Source organism: Phoca vitulina, unplaced genomic scaffold (genome assembly GCF_004348235.1).
Source record: "Phoca vitulina isolate PV1807 unplaced genomic scaffold, GSC_HSeal_1.0 scaffold30, whole genome shotgun sequence".
In the NCBI taxonomy this organism is placed as follows: Eukaryota; Metazoa; Chordata; class Mammalia; order Carnivora; family Phocidae; genus Phoca; species Phoca vitulina.
The window spans coordinates 22,512,484-22,536,108 of record NW_022589733.1 but is presented as its reverse complement, the minus strand read 5'-3'; the positions used below and the strand labels follow the sequence as shown (position 1 = coordinate 22,536,108).

The following is a 23,625-nucleotide window of genomic DNA, read 5'->3' as shown; positions in this document are numbered from 1 at the left end:
ATACATAAGAAAGCATGAAGAGTATTTGCTTCCAGAGAGGAGATTTTATTTTCCATTTTAGCATAACTTGACTGCACATCTCAGTTTTTTTTTAGATAAATAAAAAAAATTTATTTTCTCCCCTCTTTGTTCACATTTACAGTGCAAAGGCAGAAGTAGATGTATAATTAAGCGGAGTATTACATGATCAGCCACAAAACCAGCCTCACCCAGAAAGACCCCATTTATAACAAAAATCCCATGTCTGTTTTGGTCTCCACTTCCCTCTCCAGAGCCCTCTGCTCTCTTTCCGGAGACTTGTCCCATCCCACTGTCGAGATAAACTGCTAGCTCTGGCAGTCACCCTTGTTGTCTTCTGAGGGCTGTGAATCTTTCTGCACTGACAGCAAGGTTAGAAACACATGAGCCTGGGAGCGCCTGGGTGGCTCAGTCGGTTAAGTGTCTGCCTTCAGCTCAGGTTATGATCTCAGGGTCCTGGGATCGAGTCCCTGCTCAACTGGGAGTCTGCCTTTCCCTTTGCCCCTCCCCCTGCTTGTGTGTGCTCTCTCTCTCAAAATCTTAAAAAAAAAAAAAAAAAAAGGAAATACATGAGCCTGTTTGATATTAATAGCTAAGCCAGGCCAGGCCTGGCTGGTACCGTGATGATACTCAGTGGCCATATTCCTTCTGCAGACCCAATAGCACTGGACCCGGCAACAGACCATTATTGCTCTCCACTGTCATAGCCAGGGGGTAGTTGACAAGATCTAGATTTATTTCATTTCAGCCTGGCAGATACATGCATGGATCACGACTCCACTGTCCCAGAAGGAAGCGTTCAGCTTCCCCCATCTTATAGCAGGGCAGTGTTCCTGTCTCCCTTCGGTGGGTGAGACGTTAACGTGTGTGCGGAAGGAAAACCAAGGCAGAGAAGAGTATTGGATGTGGGGTAGAACTGCTGCCCCTGAATTAGAGTGATGTTTGGGCCAATTCACTTGCACTGCTACAGGGGGCAAGTGGCCAGTCCCTTACAGCGCCTGGGTGGAGAGTGGGCAGTTCTGATCTGATGCTATTTTCAGATTTAAATTAGAGGAATGTAGTTCCTCAACTGTCAGAGCCTTTGGCTGCTGTGTCCCATGGACCTCCTAGGAATTTGTGTGGGCCCAGCAGGAGTTAGGACCAGCAAGCCCAGGAGCTGGTGCCTCAGTCTGTTAGACTGGTATTTCGCCGCCCCGTTTTTAAACGTTGTGGTACTCCCTAGTGTATTAGCAAGGCTTCCCGATTTCTGGGAATCCACACTTCTCATAATTTGTCCCATTTCTTAAATCTCTCACTAAGCCCCTTCCATTGTCTAAACATTACTGAGTAGCATCACCATCTGCTTGCAGTAACATTTTATGATTTTCGAAATCCTTAGATGTACTTGCTTTCATCAGGGCCCTGTGGAGTAAGACAGGCAGGCCCTACCTTCCTTTGTCAGATGGAGCGTGTGAGGCTTCGTGTCAGTGACTGGGGCAAGATCACTGGCAGCGAAGTGTGGGGACATGAGCCTGGCGTTCCCACTCTAGGTTCATATGCTTTTCTCTTAGTTCTCTGAGCCCTGGAGCATGATAGGAGACATTCTTCCAGAAGTATGCCTAAGCAGAGGCCAGGGCCTCTGTCAGTGATGAACGAAAGCTGACCTTGGACAAGAAGATACTCGGTGTCCAGTCACCTCTTGGTTCCTAAAACTCACCAGAAACCCCCAAGTGAACAGCCCACGTGTCTGTCAGCTGAATAGACTGGTCCATCCACACAGTGGCGCCGGAGCCCATGTAACGAAGTCTGTGGACACTGTGGGAGCGGATCAGAACACACCTCCAGGAACAGTAAATGAACAAGACTGTGTGGTATGCTTCCTGGTGCAAAAAAAAAAAAAAGCAGGGAAGGGGGATGAAATGCAGATTTGAGCCTGCTTTTATTTGCATGAAGGAACACTGGAAAGTTATATTAGGAAATAATGAAAGTGGGTGGGGGCAGACACAGGACGGACAGGGACAGGAGTGATTTTTCTCAGTGTATTCCTTTTTAGGTCATTTTATAGTTTCAAAAAAAACTTTAAAATTTGAAATAATTATAGATCCACGAAATGGTAACAAAACTAGGGCGGAGATCTCGCGCGCCCTCCATCCCGTTTTCCCCAGTGCTCCCGGTGCTCCCATCTCGCGTAACCAGAGCGCGGCGCGGCGCGGTCAGCTCACCAGCTCTACTGCACTCACGTCCGGGTGCGTGCACACACTTCCGTGCCATTCGGTCACGTGTACGTTCACGTCCCCACCACCACGATCAACTACAGAACTCTTCCATGCTCCGGCGTCGCTAGGGCTCCCGCACGTCTCCCCATCCACCGACAGCCATGGGTCTGGGCTCACTGTCCGTAATTGTGTCATTTTGAGACTGTTACATAAATGGAATCACACAGTGTATAACCTTTGAGCCTGGCTTTTTTCTGCTTATCGTAATTCCCCTGAGAGCCATCGAAGCAGTCGCGCGTCTCTGCCGCGCCTCCCCTTTGACCAATGAGTCGAGTTTCCCGTGGTATAGATGTACCTGACTGCTAACCCCTCCTCGCCTGTGGAAGGACATCTGGGCTTCTGATAATGAGGCTATGACAGATAAAGCTCCTGTGAGCTTTCATGCACACGGTTTTGGGTAGACTTTTAGTTTTTGTTTCTTTAGGATAACAGTCGCAGAGATACACCGTAAGTACAGGTTTCTGGTTTTTTTTTTTTTTTAAGAAACTGACAAAATTTTTTCCAGAGTGGCATTTTGTTTTTCGAACATATGAATATTTAAAAAAAAAAAAAACACACAAAACTGGGGTGCCTGGCTGGCTCTGTCGGTAGGATATACAGCTCTTGATCTCAGCGTCATGAGTTCGAGCCCCACATTGGGCATGGAGCCTACTTAAACATCCATCTATACATACATACATACACACATTTAAAAAACAAAAACCAAGGATGTTATTGTTGAATCGGACCGTGTCCTTAAAACCAGGGCACCAGTGGAACTTCTCGAGTCTGACCTAGAGTTTTCCCGGGTGAGTGATGTCAGCGTTAAATCCCAAATCTCTCTCCTCCTAGGTGTGGTCCAGATAGTGGAGGTGATACTGAATGGGATGGTTCTCATGTGTGTCGTGGCCTCCTACTTTGTCCTTGCTGGGTTCACTGCGAGCTTTACCAGTGGCGGAGGCTTTGGGAACAACTACTACTCACCATTCGAGGGCACCGAGCTGGAGCAGGTTCGGCAGCTGGACCAGAAGTACACAGTGCTCCGGGCACCCCTGATCTACGGGGGTGTGGCTGTTTCTCTGGGCCTGGGTGTCCTCACTATGAGTGTTTTACTCCAAGGAGCCAAAAGCCTCACGGAACTGTCGGGGAAGTGGCTCCTCTTGGAGGCCGCCTTCAGCCTCCTGGCGGCGGTGAGCTACGGCGCGGGCATTGGCATTTACCTCCACGTGGCCTTGCGGATCAATGCCACAGACACCTGCAGAGCACGAGCGAGGCTCTATGCCCGCAAGGGCCTCACCTGGATGAACTGCCAACTGGCAGGCACGGACGGGGCGGCGGCCACCTTTGCCTGTCTCCTGGTGGTGATGTACGGCACCAGCGTGGTGCTGGCCCTGCGGAGCTACCGGCGACAGAAGCGCTACAAGGAGAGCCAAGCACAGCACAGTGGCTGCAGCGACGCGCCCGAATACCTGTGGTCGGGAACTCTCTGAGACCGTCTTCTGGAACCTACAGGGCAACGCACCTCCCTTGTTTCTCTCAGAAAGAGGTATCTTTTCAAATGACACATTAGACAACTGTGGTTTTCACACTCTCGAGGTTACAGATGGTCCTGTCGGGACCGACAGAACTAAGGAGCCAGAGAAATTCGGGAAGAGAGGGGAGACTGACAGGTCAGGGGGTAGCAGGCCCAGCGCTACAGCCGAAATAATCTTGCCTGGCATAACTAAAGTCACGACAAGAAATATGCCATTGCTCCCCGTGTTGGGTCCCAGGGGAATGATTTTAAAGCAGTTGTATGATTGAATTCTAAATGAGTGATTACCTTCTGACTCTCCGAGCACGAAGCCGCCATGACTGCCTGGGGCCCAGGGAGCCTTCCTCCCTTCAAGATGGGAAGCAGGATTCCTGAATAAAGAGAGATGCCGGGAGCATGCGTGGTCCGCCTCAGGATCCCTGCAGTCGGGCTGAGAGAAAAAGGGTTTTTGCCAGCATTCCAAGTTCCTTTTTTTGTTGCAAGTCATTCATTTGGATTTCACGTTCCTAAAATATGTTATAATTTTCTTAAATATGAGGCTTTCCAGAGAGTGAGAAATAAAATTCATGAACTTCTTAAATGTGTTATTCAACTGATTTCAAAAATAGAACAGTTAATTTTACTAGACTAGAAGGGCTTATTGGAGGCTTCCCCTTTTCTGCCTTCCCTGACGGTGCCCTCCAGAGTAGGCCTTCAAAGGCAGCTTGTGATCTCTCATGACCCTGGATTGTTTTCATAATGTAATAGATCATTAACACTGAATATTAAAAATAAAATTCTTTCAATTATTTTAATCTCAAGTTTTATAGCTGTTCTTATACTTTATGACTGGTCTCAGATTTTCAGTTCATGTTGGGCGTACCTCGAAATACACACGCCCTTATCATAAAGTTTTTCCCTGATTGCCCTCTTGCTTTTCAACAGCTAGTCCTTTTTTCCCCATAATATCAGTTTGACTTTCATATTATAAATGAGGTTAAAGCTATTAATAAATTAAATTTTTAGTACATTTCTAAAAACAATCTTTTTCCACAATGCAATTCTGACATCATTTTCAGATTCTCTAATTTCTAGTTAGTAAGAAACCAGCAAATGTAAGCCTCTTTCAACAAAGACCAAAATGGCTGTTAAAAGAAAATTAAGTCAGTGTCATTTTCCTCCTCTGCACCTTCCAACTGCTCTCCTCCCTGGAACATACTACTTTTCCTCTCCTCTCAAATCCTTTCAACAGCTCTTTCTTACGGAACCTCTCCAAGCCGAAAGGTCAAAACAACCTCATACAGAAATGGGAAAATATCTAATTGTACTTCTCTAAGAAGTAAAGCTTGGAGGGAAATAATAATCAACTGAGAATCTACATTATTGGGGTTAACGTACAAACACCTGTGCCACTGAGAGTCGCTTCCTCTCTCACCTTCAGCCTTGAGGCAGTGGCCAGAGTCGCCCAGTTTTCACCGAGTGGTAGACAGGATGTTTAACAACAGCGGAAATCAACCCATTCATTCCTCACACACTCCCCCAGAAAAGACTATCCTCCCTCTCCTAGCTCTTCTCAACTAGCATTCTTCCCGGAGACATGTCCCTACATCTGGGTCTTTCGCTCAGTAAAACGGTGACTCTGGCCCATCCAGACCCCAGCGCCGTGCCCGGGGCGGCGACACTCCTGCTCTGGAAGCTCCCCTCCTCCCGAGGGATCGGAGGCCATCCGTCACTGTAATCATAACCTTCCACCTGTGGAGTTTCGTCACGTCCAAAGGCCTGAGCAAACCTGGTCTTATTTACTACCACTTGTCTGATAGGCAAGTCAGGATTTATTGTTCACCCGGTACAGATGTTAAGTGGCTTACCTAACAGCTGACATTCTGTTGACGGCTCACCATTTGCCGGGCCCAGTACTGGGCTAAGGCAGCATTTGCATCGTCTCATTCAAGCTCACAACTGTTGGGAGAGATGGTATTATTCCCATGTAGCAGTTGAGGAAAACGGAGTCTTAGGTTATTTAACTTGCCTAAAGTCAATTTTTTTTAAGAGAGGGAGAGGGAGAGAAAGAATCTTAAGTAGAGTCCATGCCCAGCGTGGAGCCTGATGTGGGGCTTGATCTCATGACTATGAGATCATGACCTGACCCAAAATCAAGAGTTGGACACTTAACCGACTGAGCCACCCACCACCCAGGTGGCCCTAGTCAAATCTTTTACGTAGTAGAGACCAAACTTACCCAATATGTTCAGAACATGTTCTGAGAGACTAACGCATTCTTTTGGCTTTTGTTGTACCAGGGACTATCACACGAGGCAGAGAACACATTCAGAGGACTTGACTTCTGCCGCCCTGGAGTGGGGAGGGAGTGTCTCAGAGAACTGAGGCACTAAAGCACATAGATGGTGGCTCTGAGCCCAGCACATGCAGGTGCTAACGAACAGCTGATGTACCAAAGTTTTAAAATGTTCATTCTGTTAGATAAGGAGGAAACCTGCAAAATGATTTCAATTGGCTTTTATTTAGAGAAACCTGATCTTGCTTGGGAGTCCAGAGATTATGGGAGACAATTGGTGGGGGACGGAGTGGGGTGAAGATTTAATTTAGAGGCTTAACTGGATTTTAAGTATTTTGTGAGTCAGAGTGCACTCCTACATCTGAGGTTCTGACACCAAACCCTTATATTAGGACAAACACGACGACTAGATTATCCAATTGGCTCTTCTATGTCATCATCAGCTCTATGGTTTAGGATCCATCAATTACTTACAACTGAGTTTCCTCTAGTCAGCCAGCAACCTGCATGCAAATAAGGACTGTTTCCTGTCTTTGGATTTATTTAAACATATAAGTCAAGTCAGAATATGTTTAACATAAAAAATCTTTATTGCTATTTCAGCTTAAGAGGTGAAAATATTTATTCTTGCCTTAACTCATAGCTTCATAATGTCGTGGAATGTGGTTTCATTTGTTATCTTCCTCTAAAGCAAACAAAAAAAAAAGGGAGGGGGCAAGAAAAATCCTAAAGGTACTTTTGGTTAAGAAACTAATTCTATATACAAGTTAGAGAAATTACAGTTTCATGCCAAAATATTTATAAAATAACAGGTATTCCATTTTAAAACAAAGCCATGAAAAAGATATTCCATTTTATTTTATTTATTATTATTGTTATTGTTATTTTTTACAAACAATAGATTTGCTGCAACATGCTCTGGCTCATATTATTGAATTAAAAAATTTAACACATTTCAAAAATATCAAAAATACACTATAATGAGTCTTAGGACTACAATACAACGATTGCACAAAACCATAAGATATGAACTCACTGTCTGGATGACATCCACTGGCAACAGTGAGAGAAAACCCTATAGCATCTGGGAGAAGTGCGTGAAATTTAGAATACAAGGATCACCAAATGAAAGAAACAGCAGGATTTACTGTAGCTGCTTTCCTCAATCTAGGAAGTGCTTACCCAACTATGGGGTAAGAGTCACTAACTGGAGAGAAAGATGAACTTGCCTCCGAGACTGGGGGAGTCTGAAAAGGCCCCACCCAGAGGGAAGTAAAAAGTGACACGACGCAGTTCTCTCGTGATGCTGCAGGCATCACTGAATGGCTTGGAGACTAATTATTTAATAAATGGTACATTTATCCATAACAGCCAGATGCTCCCTTATGGAGGTGTCTTCATTAATAATTATTGAGTAGATAGAGAAGGTGAGCCTGTGGCTTCCAAGTACCTGCTTTTGCTGAAGGTCTACATGGGAAGAAGAGCAATGTTTGATATTCAGTAGCTAAACCCAACCCGGCTGGCTCCACCTCCCGGAACATAGCACGGGCTACAGACAACTCTAATAGCACCCAATGATTACCAAGCTGCTTGTGCTGGCTCTTCCATACACCAGGAAAATGAATTCGCCAGCTTATTGCACACATACACTCTACAGTAGTATAATAGTAACGCCCTCAATTGTATGAGGAGTGCCAATTCAATGACTCTCCGGTAGACTCGTAATGACACAGCGGCATTCAAACTTTCGAACGTATTTCCAATCCATTTGGATAAAAATAAGAATACCATGGCTGTCAAGACTCGTGTATTTTTCTTTCTTCCATGGGACTCCTGAACTGCTCCCAGAAGCAGGAGTGATATTCTTTCACAAATTTCTCTTACAGTTCTCTATTAAATGGGAGGTACACGCAGAGACCTGAGAATCACACAGAGGCCAGAATCTCTGGGCTAGAGATCAACAGTACTCTACCCACCGGGGGTACACATCCTCTGGGTAAAGTCCTGGGAAGTAGATTACATTCACCTGGAGAGAGAGTCCTGGATTTCACCACCTGACAACCTAATCAGATCACACAACTGTAAATGACCTCATACATAGGTCAAGAGTTCTGTATGCTATTTTTGGTAATTAATGGACTATGGCCTTTTTTACCCTCTATTTTAATACAGAGCAATTATAGAGGGAAATGAATGAAAAGAAGTTACAGAAAATAGTTTGGTACTAACTATATGAAAGCCTATATGAAAGGTTTCCAATGCAACCTAGTGTTTCCTGAAAATAAATCTACCATGTAAAACAACATCTGGAATTTTAGAGTTCTTCTGACAAAAAAGCAAATACTTTTGGTAAAGTCATTTCAGAACCGGGTTTCATGGTGGTTCCAATAAGGAGAGTGGGAAACGAAGACAAGAAAAGGGTTCACAGAGATAAAGGACTATTTTTAAGAAACTATACTATGAAAGTGGTATATTCCCAAAGTAACTTTCTTCTGCAGACAGCATCAGTGTTGTGTGACTCAAAGGTTCTGCTGTCCGGAAGCAAGACGTTTCACATCACCCATCACTAATATTTTGGGCTTTTTCTTCATTTTCATTTCTCCTTCATCCCCCCCTCCCATTTCCCCATATAAAAATAGGGCAGCAACACACAATTTGTTCCCTTTTCTAATGGCATCTAAACGTTGTATGAACTATTATATTCCCCGCTTCAAATCAAGACCTGAGTTCTAAAACTTTTTAGTAGCTGACCAATAGTTTGATACAGAGAAGTCAAGTTTTCCTGACAATATAGAGACTCAAACTCAGATTCTTGAGGGGTTGAACTTCAGACAGCCACTGGACTGGTATGGAATCCCCCAAGAGTGAACCTCACACACACACACACACACACACACACACACACACACACACGGATGTGGGGCTGCTGAGAAGATGAGGACACTAACCATCTGAAGACAGGTCATCTGGTTTTCTACTATTGCTTTAACAAAAACTTCAAAAACCCCCTCAAAGATATAAATAGATGGACAGACAGATCTATATATATCTCAACCCTATCTTTAACATTTTGTTTCTCATACAGCAAATTCATGGTTCCACACTATTTGCTTTTTAATTGTGAAAGTATTCTAAAAATTCAAAGCACATTCCCCATTGGGTAAAATCAAGCAATGTCAAAATTTTATAGGAATTAAGTAGGAATTAGTTTCCTAAGTAAATCTTGTAATGGAAAAGGCAACAGAACAGAAACATGGAAGGAACTGTATTTTGCTAGGGTTATGTGGAATGTGCAAAAATACAGGAAACCAGGTTTTCTGTAAGCTTAGGATCTTCTCAATTAAGTCTTTCTTCCATTAGTAATTGAGCCCAGTACTCCGAAACCATGTGAGGTGGATAAGCAGTTTTCAGAAGAGTACTCTGTTCAACGTTAAAGATGTGAACTCAACTCATTTCCGACACTTTAGAAAACCATCCCTCTGCTCTAGAGTAAGAAAAGGAACAGGTCTAACCCATGAGCTCCGTTCATCCATCTGCTCTCATTCAGCCTCAGTCTGTGCAGAGTCACCCGCTACACTCAAGGTTACTTGGATGCGAGCAGCATCAGCCTTGGCCCTATACATGAGGAGGCTGGCTGCCAACTCCATCATATGTCATGGGAAGAGGCCAGTCCCAAAACACTTCTCTTGTGATCTGCGGGGCAATTCCTTGCAGGTGTCACATTTGTCAAGGAGTTATTCTCTTTCTCTGATTGGGGGGGGAAGCAGTCTTAGTTCTCTCTCCTTCCCCATCTTCATCCCCAAAGATCCTACTCCCCCAGGTTTCTCAGGAGCTTGCCCAGTCTGCCCTCCAACAGTTCAAAGATTTCCCAGGGCCCTCCCTAGTACCCTCACAGAATGCTCCAACACCTGATGATCACTCTGTCTACAGACAAAGGTGCTGGGCTGCCTCTAAGAAGATTGGCTCGAGTGCAGATTCAAAAATAAAAAGTTCACAGTCAATGAAAAGTGCTCTCATTACATTACATACATAAATTATCTGTGATTGGTTCTACATTTCCAATAAACATCATTTCGAAAGGCTGTATTCTCGTAGAGAAGAATGAAAAGCCATGTGACTAGTCACATCACATCCCATCAGTTAGGCTGAGATATAAGGTGATTTCTCTGTCACAGAGATCCATCAGCAGCAATAAGTAAAGAGAATCAATCTTCAGTTACTTCCTCCACAGAAAGAGTCCCTTTCCTGCCCAGGCAGGCAAATTCTCAAATTATCCTAGGAGAGAAAGGGTTAATGGCAGGTGGTAGGACTGATACAGAACAACATCTGCTTTCTTCCCAGTAACTCTGGGAATTCCAATGCAGGTTAAATGTGAAACTTAACACTGATGGTGTTTACTAGCTTATCCGGAGCAAGACCCTGATAGCTCTCACCATGTCTGGCTCCAAGTTCTACCCCCCTCAGCTATGGTTTAGAAATGCAGAGGCACAATGCCTCTGGAAGGACCCCTACCCCCACAGCGCACAGCCTTCCCTAACACTCCGGCTCCTGGGGGAGGGTTACAGAGCCGTGTCAAACTCCTCCGGGAGCTCGGTCCGACCCTCTTCGTTGGGCTCAGGCTCGGGCCTGCTTTCCTGCTGTTGCTTCATTTGCTCTTTCACTTCTTCTTCCAGGTCACGAGGTACAACAAACTGATCCTCTGGCTCCAGCTGAGTGGGGGCAGCGAAGTAGCCAGTTTTCCTCTTGGGTGCTTCTGTGGCCACTTCGATGAGGTTCAGGCTATCTTGCAGGGGCACGATAGAGCCGTTCGAGAGTTTCTTTCCATACAGACAGGAAGTGGAGGGGGACTTCTGTAACTCCATCCTGTCCTTGCTCACTGGCAGAAGTATGCCACTATTCACACTGTTCTGTCTTCGGATCCCAAAAAACGATCCTCTAGCATGTTCCTCAGGACATGGGGTAGGAGAATTCTCTATAAGAGTGGGAGAGTTCTCGAGATCCCTTCCCCTACAGCAGTGGATATCCACTTCTACTTCTACTTTGCTGCCATTTGTTATGACACCTTCAACAGGCTGGTCGTCATCACTGTCGAGGCCATTGTCAGACTGGTTACTTGAGAAAGTCGCACAAGAAGGCTGGCGCTGAAACACCCCAGAGGTGGGTGTTGGATGGAGGCTGCAGCGCCTCTCTGGCCTTGGAAGCAAGCCAGCATCCAGCCCGACAGTGTTGTGTTCATCAGAAGCAGTGGACCCCACCTCACTGCTCACCTCTGAGGTGGACATCTCGCTGCTGAACTCAGAGGCAATGCCACTACTGGAGGAAGGAGTGGTTGGCTTGGGGGGGTCCTTGATGATGGTGGTGGAAGCAAATCCCACAGGACCCGGGAGGGTGAGCCCATTCATTTCACACGTGCACCCTTCCTCACCGATGTTCAAATAAACCACCATCGCCCCAACATTGTCCTGACAACCATAGCTCTGGGCTAATGTGCACAGCTTCTTGGCAGCTGCTAATGGGTCTTGCACATGGCGTACTGCATTGACAGCTTCTGGATATGACAAGTGTTCCCACAATGCTTTGTTTCCCAGAATCAGCAACTCATCTTGAATAGTAAGTGGAGTGGCAGATATGTGGGGCTTAGGGAGGATCCAAGGATAGAGGTATGTACAGCCCAGCATCCGGGTACAGCAGGTTACCCCATTTACTTTGTTGTCCTAGGAGACAAGCAGAATGCAAATTCTGAGAAACAAGCAACAATGACATACAATTTTTATCTTAGATCACAATGCCTAGGGCTCTACAGTAAAAGAGAACAGACGTATGGTTTTTCCTCAGATCTCTATAATTTAAGGGGACTTACAAAAATGAAATGTACAGAATTCTTAAAGGACAAAATATCATGTGGTTATTATACCAAATAGTTCATAGGACTTGAGGTTAAAACCAATTAAAATTAAGTGGCTAAAAGTTTATAGCACCTGCACCTCAAAAGATATTTGCTCACATGAAGTACAGGCCTCAGCACGTCCTTAAATAGAGAAACATCTGTTAGAAAAACAATAAGCAGAACTGTCATTAGTTCTCCATCACCAGTATTCTCACAAAGGCCAAAACTCAGGTGGGTCACTAAAAATGATTTCTCATTACAGGCACGGTAGGGACGGAAAAGATTCAGTTAGATACTAAGTGGCTAAGAGAATCTTTGTAGCTAAAGCATTAAATGATCTCTACAGCTATTTAGTCTAGAAAAGTAAAGTCTGAAATCCATAGCATAATTTACCTAATCTGTAGGGACTGTACCAGGAAGGATTAGCAGATCAAGTCACAACTGATAGAATTCTAAACTCAGAGGAAAAGGAATAACTTGCTGTCATCTGTCAAATACTTTGTACTGATTTCTTTTCAAGATAAAATCAAACAAAACCCCTAAAGCCATCAATGTATTTGTTTCAGAGTTGTGGTCATTCTCTGGGTGAAAATCTTGGCTCTCTCATTTACCAGAATTTGTCACAAACTCTTAAGTTTTATTTTCCTCATCTGTAAAATGGAAATAAAAGCACTTCTTTCATGGGGATTATTGTGAAAATTAAATAAAATAATAGGAGTCAAGTGCTTAGCAAACAATACACGCCAGAGGTTAAACTGACATTTTAAGAGTAATTCTTGCTTGCCTACGGCATCCCAAGAAAAACCAACACAACATTATCTACATTCTGGAAAAAGAGATTAATCAAACACAAAGTTATCTTTTATCTTTCATTTGTTTTGACTGAAAGACCTTCCTGAGACTAATACCTCAGTATTCCAGAATCTTCTTAATACCAACCCACATTGTAATGGTACTTTTTTTTGGTTTTGTGTTCCTTGGGTGGAATTCTGACAGAACAGACAGCCCAGAAACGGACCCACACAAATACGGTCCCACTGACGGCTGCCAAAGGAGCAAGGGCAGTTCCATGGAGAAAGGACTCGTCTGGTCAGTGAATACGCTGCAACAGCGGGACATCCACATGCAAAAAGGAAAAAGGACTCTAGACACTGAGCTTATATCTGTCACAGATTAATTAAAAACAGATCACAGACCTAAATTAAAACATGAAACTTCTAGAAGCTAACACAGAAGAAAATCTAGGTGACCCTGAGTTTGGCAATGAGTTTGTAAACACCAAAAGCATGAACCCATGAAAGAAAAAAAATGGTAAGTGGGACTTCATTCAAACTAAAAACTTCTCGGGGTGCCTGGGTGGCTCAGTCAGTAGAGCATGTGACTCTTGATCTCACGGTCATGAGTTCAAGCTCCACCCTGGGTGTGGGCGTACTTAAGAAAGAAATGTTTAAAAATTTTAAAAAATTCATACTAAAACTTACGCTTTGCAAACAACACTGTTAAAGGAGTGAAAAGACAGACACGGACTGGGAGAAAGTATGTGCAAAACACATGTCTGATAAGGACCTGTATCCAAAATACACAAAGAACTCTTAAAACTCAACAACAAAGAAACAATTAAAAATGGGCAAAGTATCTGAGCAGAATTCCGCTTTGCAGTAAACAATGTTCACATGCAATTGCTAAAGTCTCTTTGAAAGCAAAAATGTGATGCTAATTACTAAAAAAGGAGACAAGCTATAAAACAGTAGAGATACTGATGCTTTGTTATTAAAAAACAAAACAAAACCACCAGAGCATACTAAGCCATACATAATATAAACTGTAAAAATATTTTAAAACTTTGCATTTCAGAACAGCGATGTCAAACTGTAGAATCTTTTCTTCTTCTGTTTGGAATAACAAACCAGAGGAGTTGGAAATTAATCAAGGGAGACATTTACATTCATTTTACATGCTAGCTATACATCTGAAGGATCACAAATTAGGATTTTTCATTTCTAATTTGTCTTTTCTTTTTGTTAGTCATTGACTATTCATTAGATTTTCTTCTAGTACTATTATCTGGATTGGATACAATTTACCAGGCTTGACAGGAAGAAAATGGACCCTCAGTGCCTGTATGCAGGGCAGCATTCCCTAGATTTGGGAAGAGGAGTAACTGGTAGAGAGCGAGGTTCACCTCTGTTATGATGGCCTTCTGGGCCTTCACCCTCTGAGCCTCCTCCGGGTCCTGCTCCAGGCTGAAGACTTTCGAGAGGGGCACTGGTTTCCCACTGCGGCACAGCACCGCTTGGCACGTGCCGACGTTGGCTACAGTCAGGCTAAAGCTACTTGCTGGGTCGGCAGTGTCAGGGCGGATGTAACAAAGGAGAGCAGAGGAGCCCAGCTTCTGGCCAGCCATTCCCAATTTCCTGTTTAGAAAAAAAAGAAAACAAAGTTTTCAAAGTAAGTGGCAGTCCTTCATGCCCATGCCTGCCTTGTTTCTCTGCCACGTGACTGTGAGCCAGCCGCCCCGTGTTCACCTGAAGGCAGGCTCTTACTATAGGACGTGCCCTCCACGCTCAGCGGACTGAGAAGAGATTTTACAAATAGGCTGAGGGTAGGGGGAGACAGTGAAGATACATCTTTCTCTACGGCTTCTGCCTGTGTCTGATCACAGACTGTTTTTCATTCAGTCATTTTCAACTTCAGCACATCAGAGTCACCTGGAGGGCTCATTAAACCAGATGGCTGGGCTCCCTCCCCAGAGTTTCTGAGGCAGTGGGTAAGGGGCTGGGCCCAGTAATCTGCACTTCTAACAAGTTCCCAGTGATGCTGAGGTGCTGCTCCTAGAACACCACTTTGAGAACCACTCACTTAGGCTGTAAGTTCCTCGAAAGGACCACACTCTTCTTTCTGTATCTCCCATACACACGGCATCCATCCTCTAGTGCATGGCACACAGTACTAAGCACAGAGCAGATACTCTGAGAAAGATCTGGTTGCAAATTCCAGCTCTGCCAATTGCTCACTGCAGATCCATAGCAAGATATTTTTCTGATAAAATACCCACTTCTTTGGCTTGTTTGGAAAATTGAAGATATGGTATGAGAAAGACAGATTGGTCTTCTGCCTGGCTCATGGGGGTGCTTCATAAACAGAGTTCTCTTTCCCAAACTCTTTATTTCACCAAGTTCCTAGCTCAATTCTATTACTGAAAAATAGACTCCTTTCCCAACATCTTTGCTTTGTGTTATAATGAGAGATAATACCAGCTTGGGCTCCAGGCTATTCCGTCTCACCTCGATGATACAAGATTACAACCTCTCAGTTGTGCATGGCCTTCACACAGCCCACCTGGTGTACTTCATGCTGTATTAGCTACTAAGAGATTTTCAATAGTTTGGTTATATAGAGTTTTTGCCCTTAAGTGGCTGAGAAAATTAATTGGTAAATCCCCAATAATAAGTATTCTAAACACACGAATCTGATCAGTGCTTCACCTTTTGTAGATCACTGACTCTTCGTGAAGAATCTTACAAAAGCTTACACCATCTTCCTTCCCCTGAATGTACAAATGCACTTATGCACACACAACCTTCTACACACGATTTCTGGGTTTTCCAGATCCTCAGCAACCTTGGGGTCAACAGGGAAAACAGATGGCTCCACAGGCTCGCTATTTTTTTTTATTTTTTTAAAGATTTTATTTATTTACTTGACAGAGAAATACACAGCGAGAGAGGGAACACAAGCAGGGGGAGTGGGAGAGGGAGAAGCAGGCTTCCCGCAAAGCAGGGAGCCCGATGCGGGGCTCGATCCCAGGACCCTGCAACCACGACCCGAGCCGAAGGCAGACGCTTAATGACTGAGCCACCCAGGCGCCCCTCCACAGGCTCTTTAAAGGACCAAAGTCCCCAGGCCCCTAAGTGGCTCAGTCAGTAAAGCATCTGCCTTCAGCTCAGGTTGTGATCTCAGGGTCCTGGGATCGAGCCCCGCATTGCATGGGGCTCCGCACTCAGCGGGGAGTCTGCTTCTCCATCTCCCTCTGCCCCTCCCCCTGCTCATGCTTTCTCTTTCTCTCAAATAAAAATCTTAAAATAAATAAATAAAGGACCAAAGTCCCCATGTTCCTCCGTGCTGATACAGAGAGCAGTCATAGCAGAAGGATCAAGGTCTCACCTTGATCCTGTACCTATAAATTTAGACCCTGACCTTCTGGCTTAGTGAGATTTACTTTCCAAAAGTAGAACTGAGTTAGGGATTATTCAACCCACCTGCTTACCTGTGAGATACCAAGAAGGTGTTAGCCATGAAAACCGTGTCATTTGTCGACTGCTGTACTTCTTCCAGAAGCACATCTGCCATCGTGCACTGGAGTAGGCGAGGGAGCTCTTCGTTTCGGTCCCCGTCAAACATGCCATACACAGCGCCCACCCCTTCTGCAAAGTTATCCACCGCGAGGGCAGAGACACACAGCCTGTAACACAAACAGGACAAAACCAACAGCAAAGCAAGTTATGTTAAAAGGATTATTCTCCAGGGAGCCTTCTCTGAAAAGTATTAATTAAGGTGGAAAAAACAGTAGTAAATTCTAATCTACACATGAAAACAGTATTAGGTAATTAGTAGCACCTGAAAGAGCTGATGTCATAAGAAACGGGGGAATCCAGCCACACTCAGGGGCAGTACATACTCGCTTTGCAGTGCTGCCCAAGGCTGGGAAGATTCAGCGTTTTCCCTTAGTAGTGATTAAGGACTAGTACGGTCAACATCCTTCAGCCAGAGACCCCCAGGAGCACAACTATGGCGGACTGAGTCGGGCTGATCATGCCTTGCAGCAAGGGAGAATGTGCACCATGGAACTCTGCGGTGAATAGGTAAGTGCGTGCTGGAAAGAACCCACTAAAGGATTTGGGCTTTGGGTGGGTCATTTTGGGGAAGGTCTAATGAAGTGGACCAAGATTAGGTGCTGTCAGAAAGTGGGGCCATTCTACTGGTTATCTCAGTAAATCTTATCTATAGGGAAAGATGATGAGCATGAGGAGAAAGCAGCAGTCACCATTTTAGCCGTGAGAGGGGGTGTGCGGTATTTTGTGGACTGTGCATTCATCTTGTTTCTGTGTCACTGCACCATGGTCTCAGAGGGATCTGCTCTGACGCTGGCATTCTATGATGTGTTTAAGTCCCACAGGAATCAATATGGCCCAGCTTTCAACATCAGATCAGATGTCAGGGGCTGCCTTTTTAATTTCTTTCCATGGCCAAGATACTCACTTATTTCTCTGCCCTGCCATCTCAGCCAGTCCATGGCTCCAGAAGCTTGATGTAACTGTAGGATCGGTGGTTGGCAAAGGTTTCTGATCAATTTTCAAGGTGGTGATATGGCTGTGGGAAGTGTAGGAAGGGAAGATGAGACCACACAGGCTTCTGGGTTTCACAAGAACTATCCCAAAAGAACATGTGTTTTTATAAAATCATCTGCTGACAGACCAAGATTCATCTCCAGAGAGAATGAAGGAAAGTAGTGTGCTGACCCACGGGCCAAGGAGGAGAAAGGAAAAGGGTAGGAGGAAGAAATAGGGGCCAAATATTGTGGCAATTGGTACTGTTCATTTCAATGAAAAACCGAGCACATCCAAAGATTTCAAAGTCTTAGCCCACTATCTACTTAAATATTCTGATACAATGGAGGCTTGGTACAATGAATGAGTTTGCATCATCTCTTAGATGATGTAACGCAATGTAATCGGTGCCACCTAAAATGTCTATGTGAAAATATTCAGTGTGTGGCTGAGCAGGGCCCATGATGCTGAGTTCTGATATAAATGGGCTGTCTACTGGATAGAATATCTATCCATAACTGAATTAAGTAAAAGAACGGAGGGGCTCTATGGCCTGATTCATTCTCTTCCTTTAATTAATCAAGATCCCTACACACCTCTACAGGAGATCCACACATGGCTGGTGGAACTAAGAGCACATGTGGATTCAATTTCAAAATTTTTCCTACCTAAATGTGTCCAGCGTCTTGTGTTCCAGAACCAGATTCGTATTTCCGGTCAAGTCAAGGTCTTGTAAAGTAGCAGGCAGAGCCTCTGGAATCAGGATTTCTGTCAAGTCATTGCAACTGAGGTCTACAAACTGAGAGGAAAATGGGGAAATCAAAAGAAAATACATCACAGACAGCGAATTCTTAACTTCCTAACACTCAGTCCCCTACTATATCCTCAAAGGAAAGAATTTCTTCCCAGGAATCGATTAAATCTGTTGTGATCCCGAACTGTCAAGAAGAGAACGACCCGCCATTTCCCCAGCAGGACACCATTCCGTCACAGAAAAGTACCTGGATCTGAGGCAGCTGCAGGATTTCGGGGAAAATGCTGATGTTGTTGGAGTGTGCCACAAGGGTGTGAAGCCTTTTGCAGTTGCCTATGGTCGTGGGAATGGTTTTAAGCTTGTTGCCACTTAGGTTCAGTTCCTCCAGTTGCTCCAATTTATTTAGTTTGCTGAAAAAGAAACAGCCACATAGCACGGTGCACCTCCAACGGGCAGCCGCCAAGCCGGGGTGACAGCAGCCACCCAGAGTGCAGCGGCGGCCTGGCCCGCTGCCAGAGGGCTGGTCGGAATCCAACAGCCAGACCCCAGCAAAGGGAACGGCTCCCCAAGGTGACTGCTCCCCGAGTCTCAGCCTAACCTGCCTCTCACTGGGTCTCGAGGGTGGAGGCTTCCCTTGCTTCTCCTACAGCTGTTGGATCTTGTGGATATGAACATCTTCCTGTGATCTGACTTACAGGAAGAGGCTGAATCAGCACTGGCCCACGGCTGGTAGATGACTATGGTACTTGCTTGGCCACTAACTAGCTGCAAAATACTGCATAATTTAATGTCAGTGGGCATCAACATCCCCAGCTGTAAAATAAACAAGTTGTACTAAATCATCTCTAAGATTCCTTTCAATGTTAAATTTCTATAGCTACCTGTTCATAACATAATCCATCTTCAGTAAACATTTCAGGAGTGCTTGCTATGCATACCGCAATGTGCCAGGGACTATGATATAAGCAAGTCACACTGTTTTGTGGGACTAAGCAAAGCTTTCTACACAGCAAGCAAAATATCTTCAGACAGCCTAACATCTTTATCTAGATTATTACAAACTGCTCTGATTTATTTATAATTTATTAATTTAAAAATTATAAAAATAATGAACTCCTATAACGTGGAAAGAAAGTTTGGAAAATAAAATAAATAAAACACTAATACCACCAATCTCAAATTACTATTACTCTTTTGGCTAAATTAGATGCATATTCAGAATTTTCATATGCATATTTGTTTTACATAAAATTTATATCCCACCCTTTCCATGTATCATAAATAATTTCTATTGCTAGAAAATTCATAAATACTTTTGAATAATTAAGCGCAGTAAATTAGAACTGTTTTCTTTCCTACTACAAAAGTAATGCATACTCATTGGAAAAAAAACTGAAAAGTAGAGATAAACAGAAAAAAAATCTTTTAATCCTTCTACCACAGATAATCTCTCTTAACAGTCTGGTGGAGGGTATTCTTGTCCTTTTTAATGCAATAAACTATATTTTTCAAATTAAAAAATGTTATATATTGTTTAATAACTTGCCTTTTTTTTTAACTTAACAATACATTTTAAAAGTGTTCCCCTGTCCAAATCTCATGCTTTTCTCTTATACTTATAACTCCCTGCTTAGACCTAACTTGTAACCAGAAATGCAGGATCCCTATCTCACCAGCCTCTTACTAAGCACCCAGAACTATGCTAGATTCTGAAAGTAGTCCAAAAGAAACAGAAGATTTGGACTGTGCCTGTGTAATTAAACATTGTTCAGGAGATGACAGTGGGTTTATGATTCAGTATAGAACAAACATTTTCTTTAATATACTGCTCCTAAATTCCATTTAGTTTTATTACCTGTATTCAGAGTACTCTAATTTTGTGTAATCTCCTATTACTTTTTAGCTTTATTTCTAAGCTGTCTTCATAATCTTATTTTAAGTTTTGTATCAGTCTGCTTTTAATGCTTCCAATAAGAATGTCATCAGATTAAAAAAAATAATAATTAAAAAAAAAAAAGAATGTCATCAGATTAGGAAGAATTCATCAGCTTCAGAGCATTCCATCTGCTATTTCCCAAAAGCTTCATAAACCAGTATGACTTGTCAATGGTCTGTTGTTTCCACTTTACAGGAACATATCTGAGGCCAGTGGAATTAATCTGATAGGATTTCAAGAGATCTTTCACATGCTGAAATTAAGATTCTGCCTTCACTTTATTTTATTTTTTAAGATTTTATTTATTTATTTGAGAGAGAGAGAAAGAGAAGCACGCTCCCCGCTAAGGAGGAACCCTGACGTGGGGCTCGATCCCAGGACCCCGAGATCATGATCTCAGCTGAAAGCAGACGCTCAACTGACTGAGCCACCCAGGTGCCCCAAGATTCTGCCTCCACTTTAAAAGCCATTGTTCAAATTCTTTGAAAGAAGCAATCAAGTTTATCCTGCTTGTCTTCTATAAGCTCCAAATACCTCATTTCATAAACATTCACAAAAATTATAATCTCTATGAATTTTTCTAAGTTTATCACATTTCTAAGAAAATCTGTTAAATAAAATTAGAATCAAAATAGTTTTGTTTTCAAATTATATCAAACATATAATTTCAAATTACAGCAAACATAATTTTATATGATATACATAATCTCACTCAAATTATATCAAATGTCATTTCCCTATAGTCTTCATTTTTTAAAACATGATTTTTGGGGCACTTGGGTGGCTCAGTCAGTTAAGCGTCTGCCTTTGGCTCAAGTCATGATCCCAGAGTTCCAGGACTGAGCCCTGCATCAGGCTCCCTGCTCAGCAGGGAGTCTGCTACTCCCTCTGCCCCTCACCTTGCTGTTGCTTATTCTCTCTCACTCTGTCTCTCTCTCAAATAAATAGATAAAATTATTTTTTTAAAAAAGGAAACATGATTTTTAATGACTACTTTCATGGTATAGGTGGATTTTTCTGGCATCAAATTTTCCAAAATTTTTTTTATCAAATATATTTTGGAAGATATTTATTTCTCCACTGACACTGTTTACAACTTTGACAGCATTAATCATCTCTCTTATGTTTTCTTGTGGGTATAGCCATATATATATGATGAATAAATTAATGGACTCAACAGTATATTATAAAACAGAGCTGACAAGGGAAAGAAAAAATTGTTTTTAGAATGTATTTCTTTTTTTTTTTTTAAAGATTTTATTTATTCATTTGAGAGAGAGAGAATGAGAGAGAGCACATGAGAGGGGGGAGGGTCAGAGGGAGAAGCAGACTCCCCGCCGAGCAGGGAGCCCGATGCGGGACTCGATCCAGGGACTCCAGGATCATGACCTGAGCCGAAGGCAGTCGCCCAACCAACTGAGCCACCCAGGCGCCCTAGAATGTATTTCTTAAGCTTGTACTTTTATAGGTTGAAAATTGAGACCATTATTAAGTAATTAGAACAAAGAATTAAATGCATTTTAGCTACGACTTCTCTGGTTACTGATATTTAACAACTGGGTACAATCAGATTTTCTCATTCAACTAGTGGAATCACCAGCAAGTTGCTCAACATAAAGCAAGAGGATCCAGTAAGATAACTGTAAGGTAGGCTGGCAAATGCAGATTTCACCCTACATGGGTGTCTGAAATGAACAATGGTTGCATTTGCTTACCTTGCAGGAAAGGTCTGTAGCTGGTTGTTGGCAAGATGCAAGATTCGCAGGTGTGGGTGGCCCACCAAAACAGGCACACACTGGTCTGTCAGGAGGTTGTTGGTCAGGTAGAGCAGCTGCAGAGCACTCAGACTCTCCTCGCCCGCGCCAGCAGACGGCAAAGACTCTAGACTGTTTGCAGAGGCATTCAAGTATCTGAGACTGACACAACACACACAAATCACCATTTCCTTTATGGTTATTTGTTACCATCATACCATCTCAGTATGGAACACGGCCATTTCATGCTCCCAAACTTGTGACACAAGTAATTTCCTTCAGGGTATTTTTTTTCTAATTGATTCTATCCACCCAACCAAAGTTCCTTTTATTCAACTCATGCAAGCCAAGCAGAGAGGAAAGAATTTAGGCTTGCTTGTATTCCCAGGCTTCTGCAGTGGCCTGATTCTAACCTAGTTTCATCTTTTACTGTCTGTTGTCCATGGAAAAGGTGTTTTTGAATGTCATGTTCACAAATATCCCAATTGTGAAGACACCCTTCAGAAAAGTTTTTGTCTGACTTTTAACAGGATCATATTTATTTAGCCAATTCCCTGAAAGTCCCCTAATAATGGGCATACAGGCTGTTGGCTACTATTTGCTATTATAGACATCATAATGAGCAACTTTGTGTCCTTATCTAATTATTCCCTTAGGCTATATTCCCAGAAACAGAATTTGTAGGGTCAAAAGATACATCTATCTTTAAGATTTGTGTATATATATTGTCAAACTGAACTCCAGAAACGCAATACCAAGTTATACCTTCTACAAGAAGGATATAAGAAAGTCCGTTTGCTCAATCCTTTGTCAACACTGAGTATCATAATTCATTTTAATCTCCGCCAATCTAACAGGTAAAATATGGTATGATTTTAAAAATTTGCCCAGCATGGTGTCTGGTATATATAGAACATGCTTAATAAAAGACAGTTATTATTATTAACCTTGTTGTGTGTTAAGTCTTCTTATTATGTGATCCACATCCCTAATTAGCTTTTTAGTTGTTGAGGGTAGTTTGTATGTGTGTATATCTTTGTATGTCCCACAAGTTCTCTGTGCAGAGTTAGGGTTAGATTAATATCATTGACAGTTTGCTATAGCTACTAAGTAGCCTCCTTACTACAAATTCTAAGGTTGTAAACTAATTTTATTCAGACTGTCATTAGAACTAAATGCAGTGGGGCGCCTGGCTGGTTCAGTCTGTGGCGTGTGCGACTCTTGATCCTGGGGCTGTGGGTTCAAGACCCATGTTAGGTGTAGAGATTGCTTAAAAATAAAAACTTAAAAACAACAACAACAACAAAGAGGGCACTTGGGTGGCTCAGTCAGTTAAACATCTAACCCTTGATATCGGGGTTGTGGGTTCAATCCCCACATTGGGTGTAGAGATTCCTTAAAAATAAAATCTTGAAAAAAAAAAAAAAAGAAGGTGGTTCAGTCGGTTAAGCATCCAACTCTTGATTTTGGCTCAGGTCATGATCCCAGGGTTGTGAGATCAAGCCCTGTGACGGGCTCCATGCTGGGCATGGAGTCTGCTTAAGATTCTCTCTCCCTCTACCCTTCCCCTTCTCTCTTAAAAAAAAAAAAGAAAGAGCTAAATGCAGTGTTATGCATTACTAACAAAAACTTGTTAATCAAAAAGTTAAATGTTACCGCATTAAAATCCCATATAAACTTTCCAAAAAGAAAATTTCCCTCAACACTTGTGAGCTAAATGCCTTTTGTATGTATCCTATATAGCCTTATGTTAAATTACTAATGCTTATCTCTGTTTTCTCCATTTCTATACTGAAGACAATATTGCAGAAGACTATAATTAAAACTAATTTTCACTTAATGGTGACATAGGCATGAGATAAACCAGATTACAGGAAGTAGCAGGAAGACACACTATTTGTTAATT

At 42.9% G+C, this 23,625-nt stretch overlaps 2 protein-coding genes across 3 annotated transcripts in view; one reads left to right on the top strand and one right to left on the bottom strand.

Annotated features, from left to right (window-relative positions):
- The first annotated feature begins 3,064 nt into the window (after positions 1-3,064).
- LOC116644658 (MARVEL domain-containing protein 3-like) lies at positions 3,065-4,596 on the top strand. The gene has a single exon (XM_032424410.1). It carries the CDS (start codon positions 3,140-3,142, stop codon positions 3,740-3,742), a length of 603 nt encoding a protein of 200 aa, XP_032280301.1. The 5' UTR covers positions 3,065-3,139; the 3' UTR covers positions 3,743-4,596.
- A 1,965-nt stretch (positions 4,597-6,561) lies between these two features.
- Positions 6,562-23,625, bottom strand: part of PHLPP2 (PH domain and leucine rich repeat protein phosphatase 2) — a 75,973-nt gene continuing 58,909 nt past the window's right edge. For both annotated transcript variants that reach the window (XM_032424175.1, XM_032424176.1), the window contains exons 13-19: positions 21,681-21,881; positions 18,277-18,439; positions 17,944-18,074; positions 17,208-17,318; positions 16,216-16,410; positions 14,131-14,362; positions 6,562-11,775 (exon numbers count right to left, since the gene is read on the bottom strand). In XM_032424175.1, the coding sequence (XP_032280066.1) occupies positions 10,621-11,775; positions 14,131-14,362; positions 16,216-16,410; positions 17,208-17,318; positions 17,944-18,074; positions 18,277-18,439; positions 21,681-21,881 (2,188 nt within the window). In that variant the 3' untranslated portion in view covers positions 6,562-10,620. The remainder of the gene's footprint in view (positions 11,776-14,130; positions 14,363-16,215; positions 16,411-17,207; positions 17,319-17,943; positions 18,075-18,276; positions 18,440-21,680; positions 21,882-23,625) is intronic.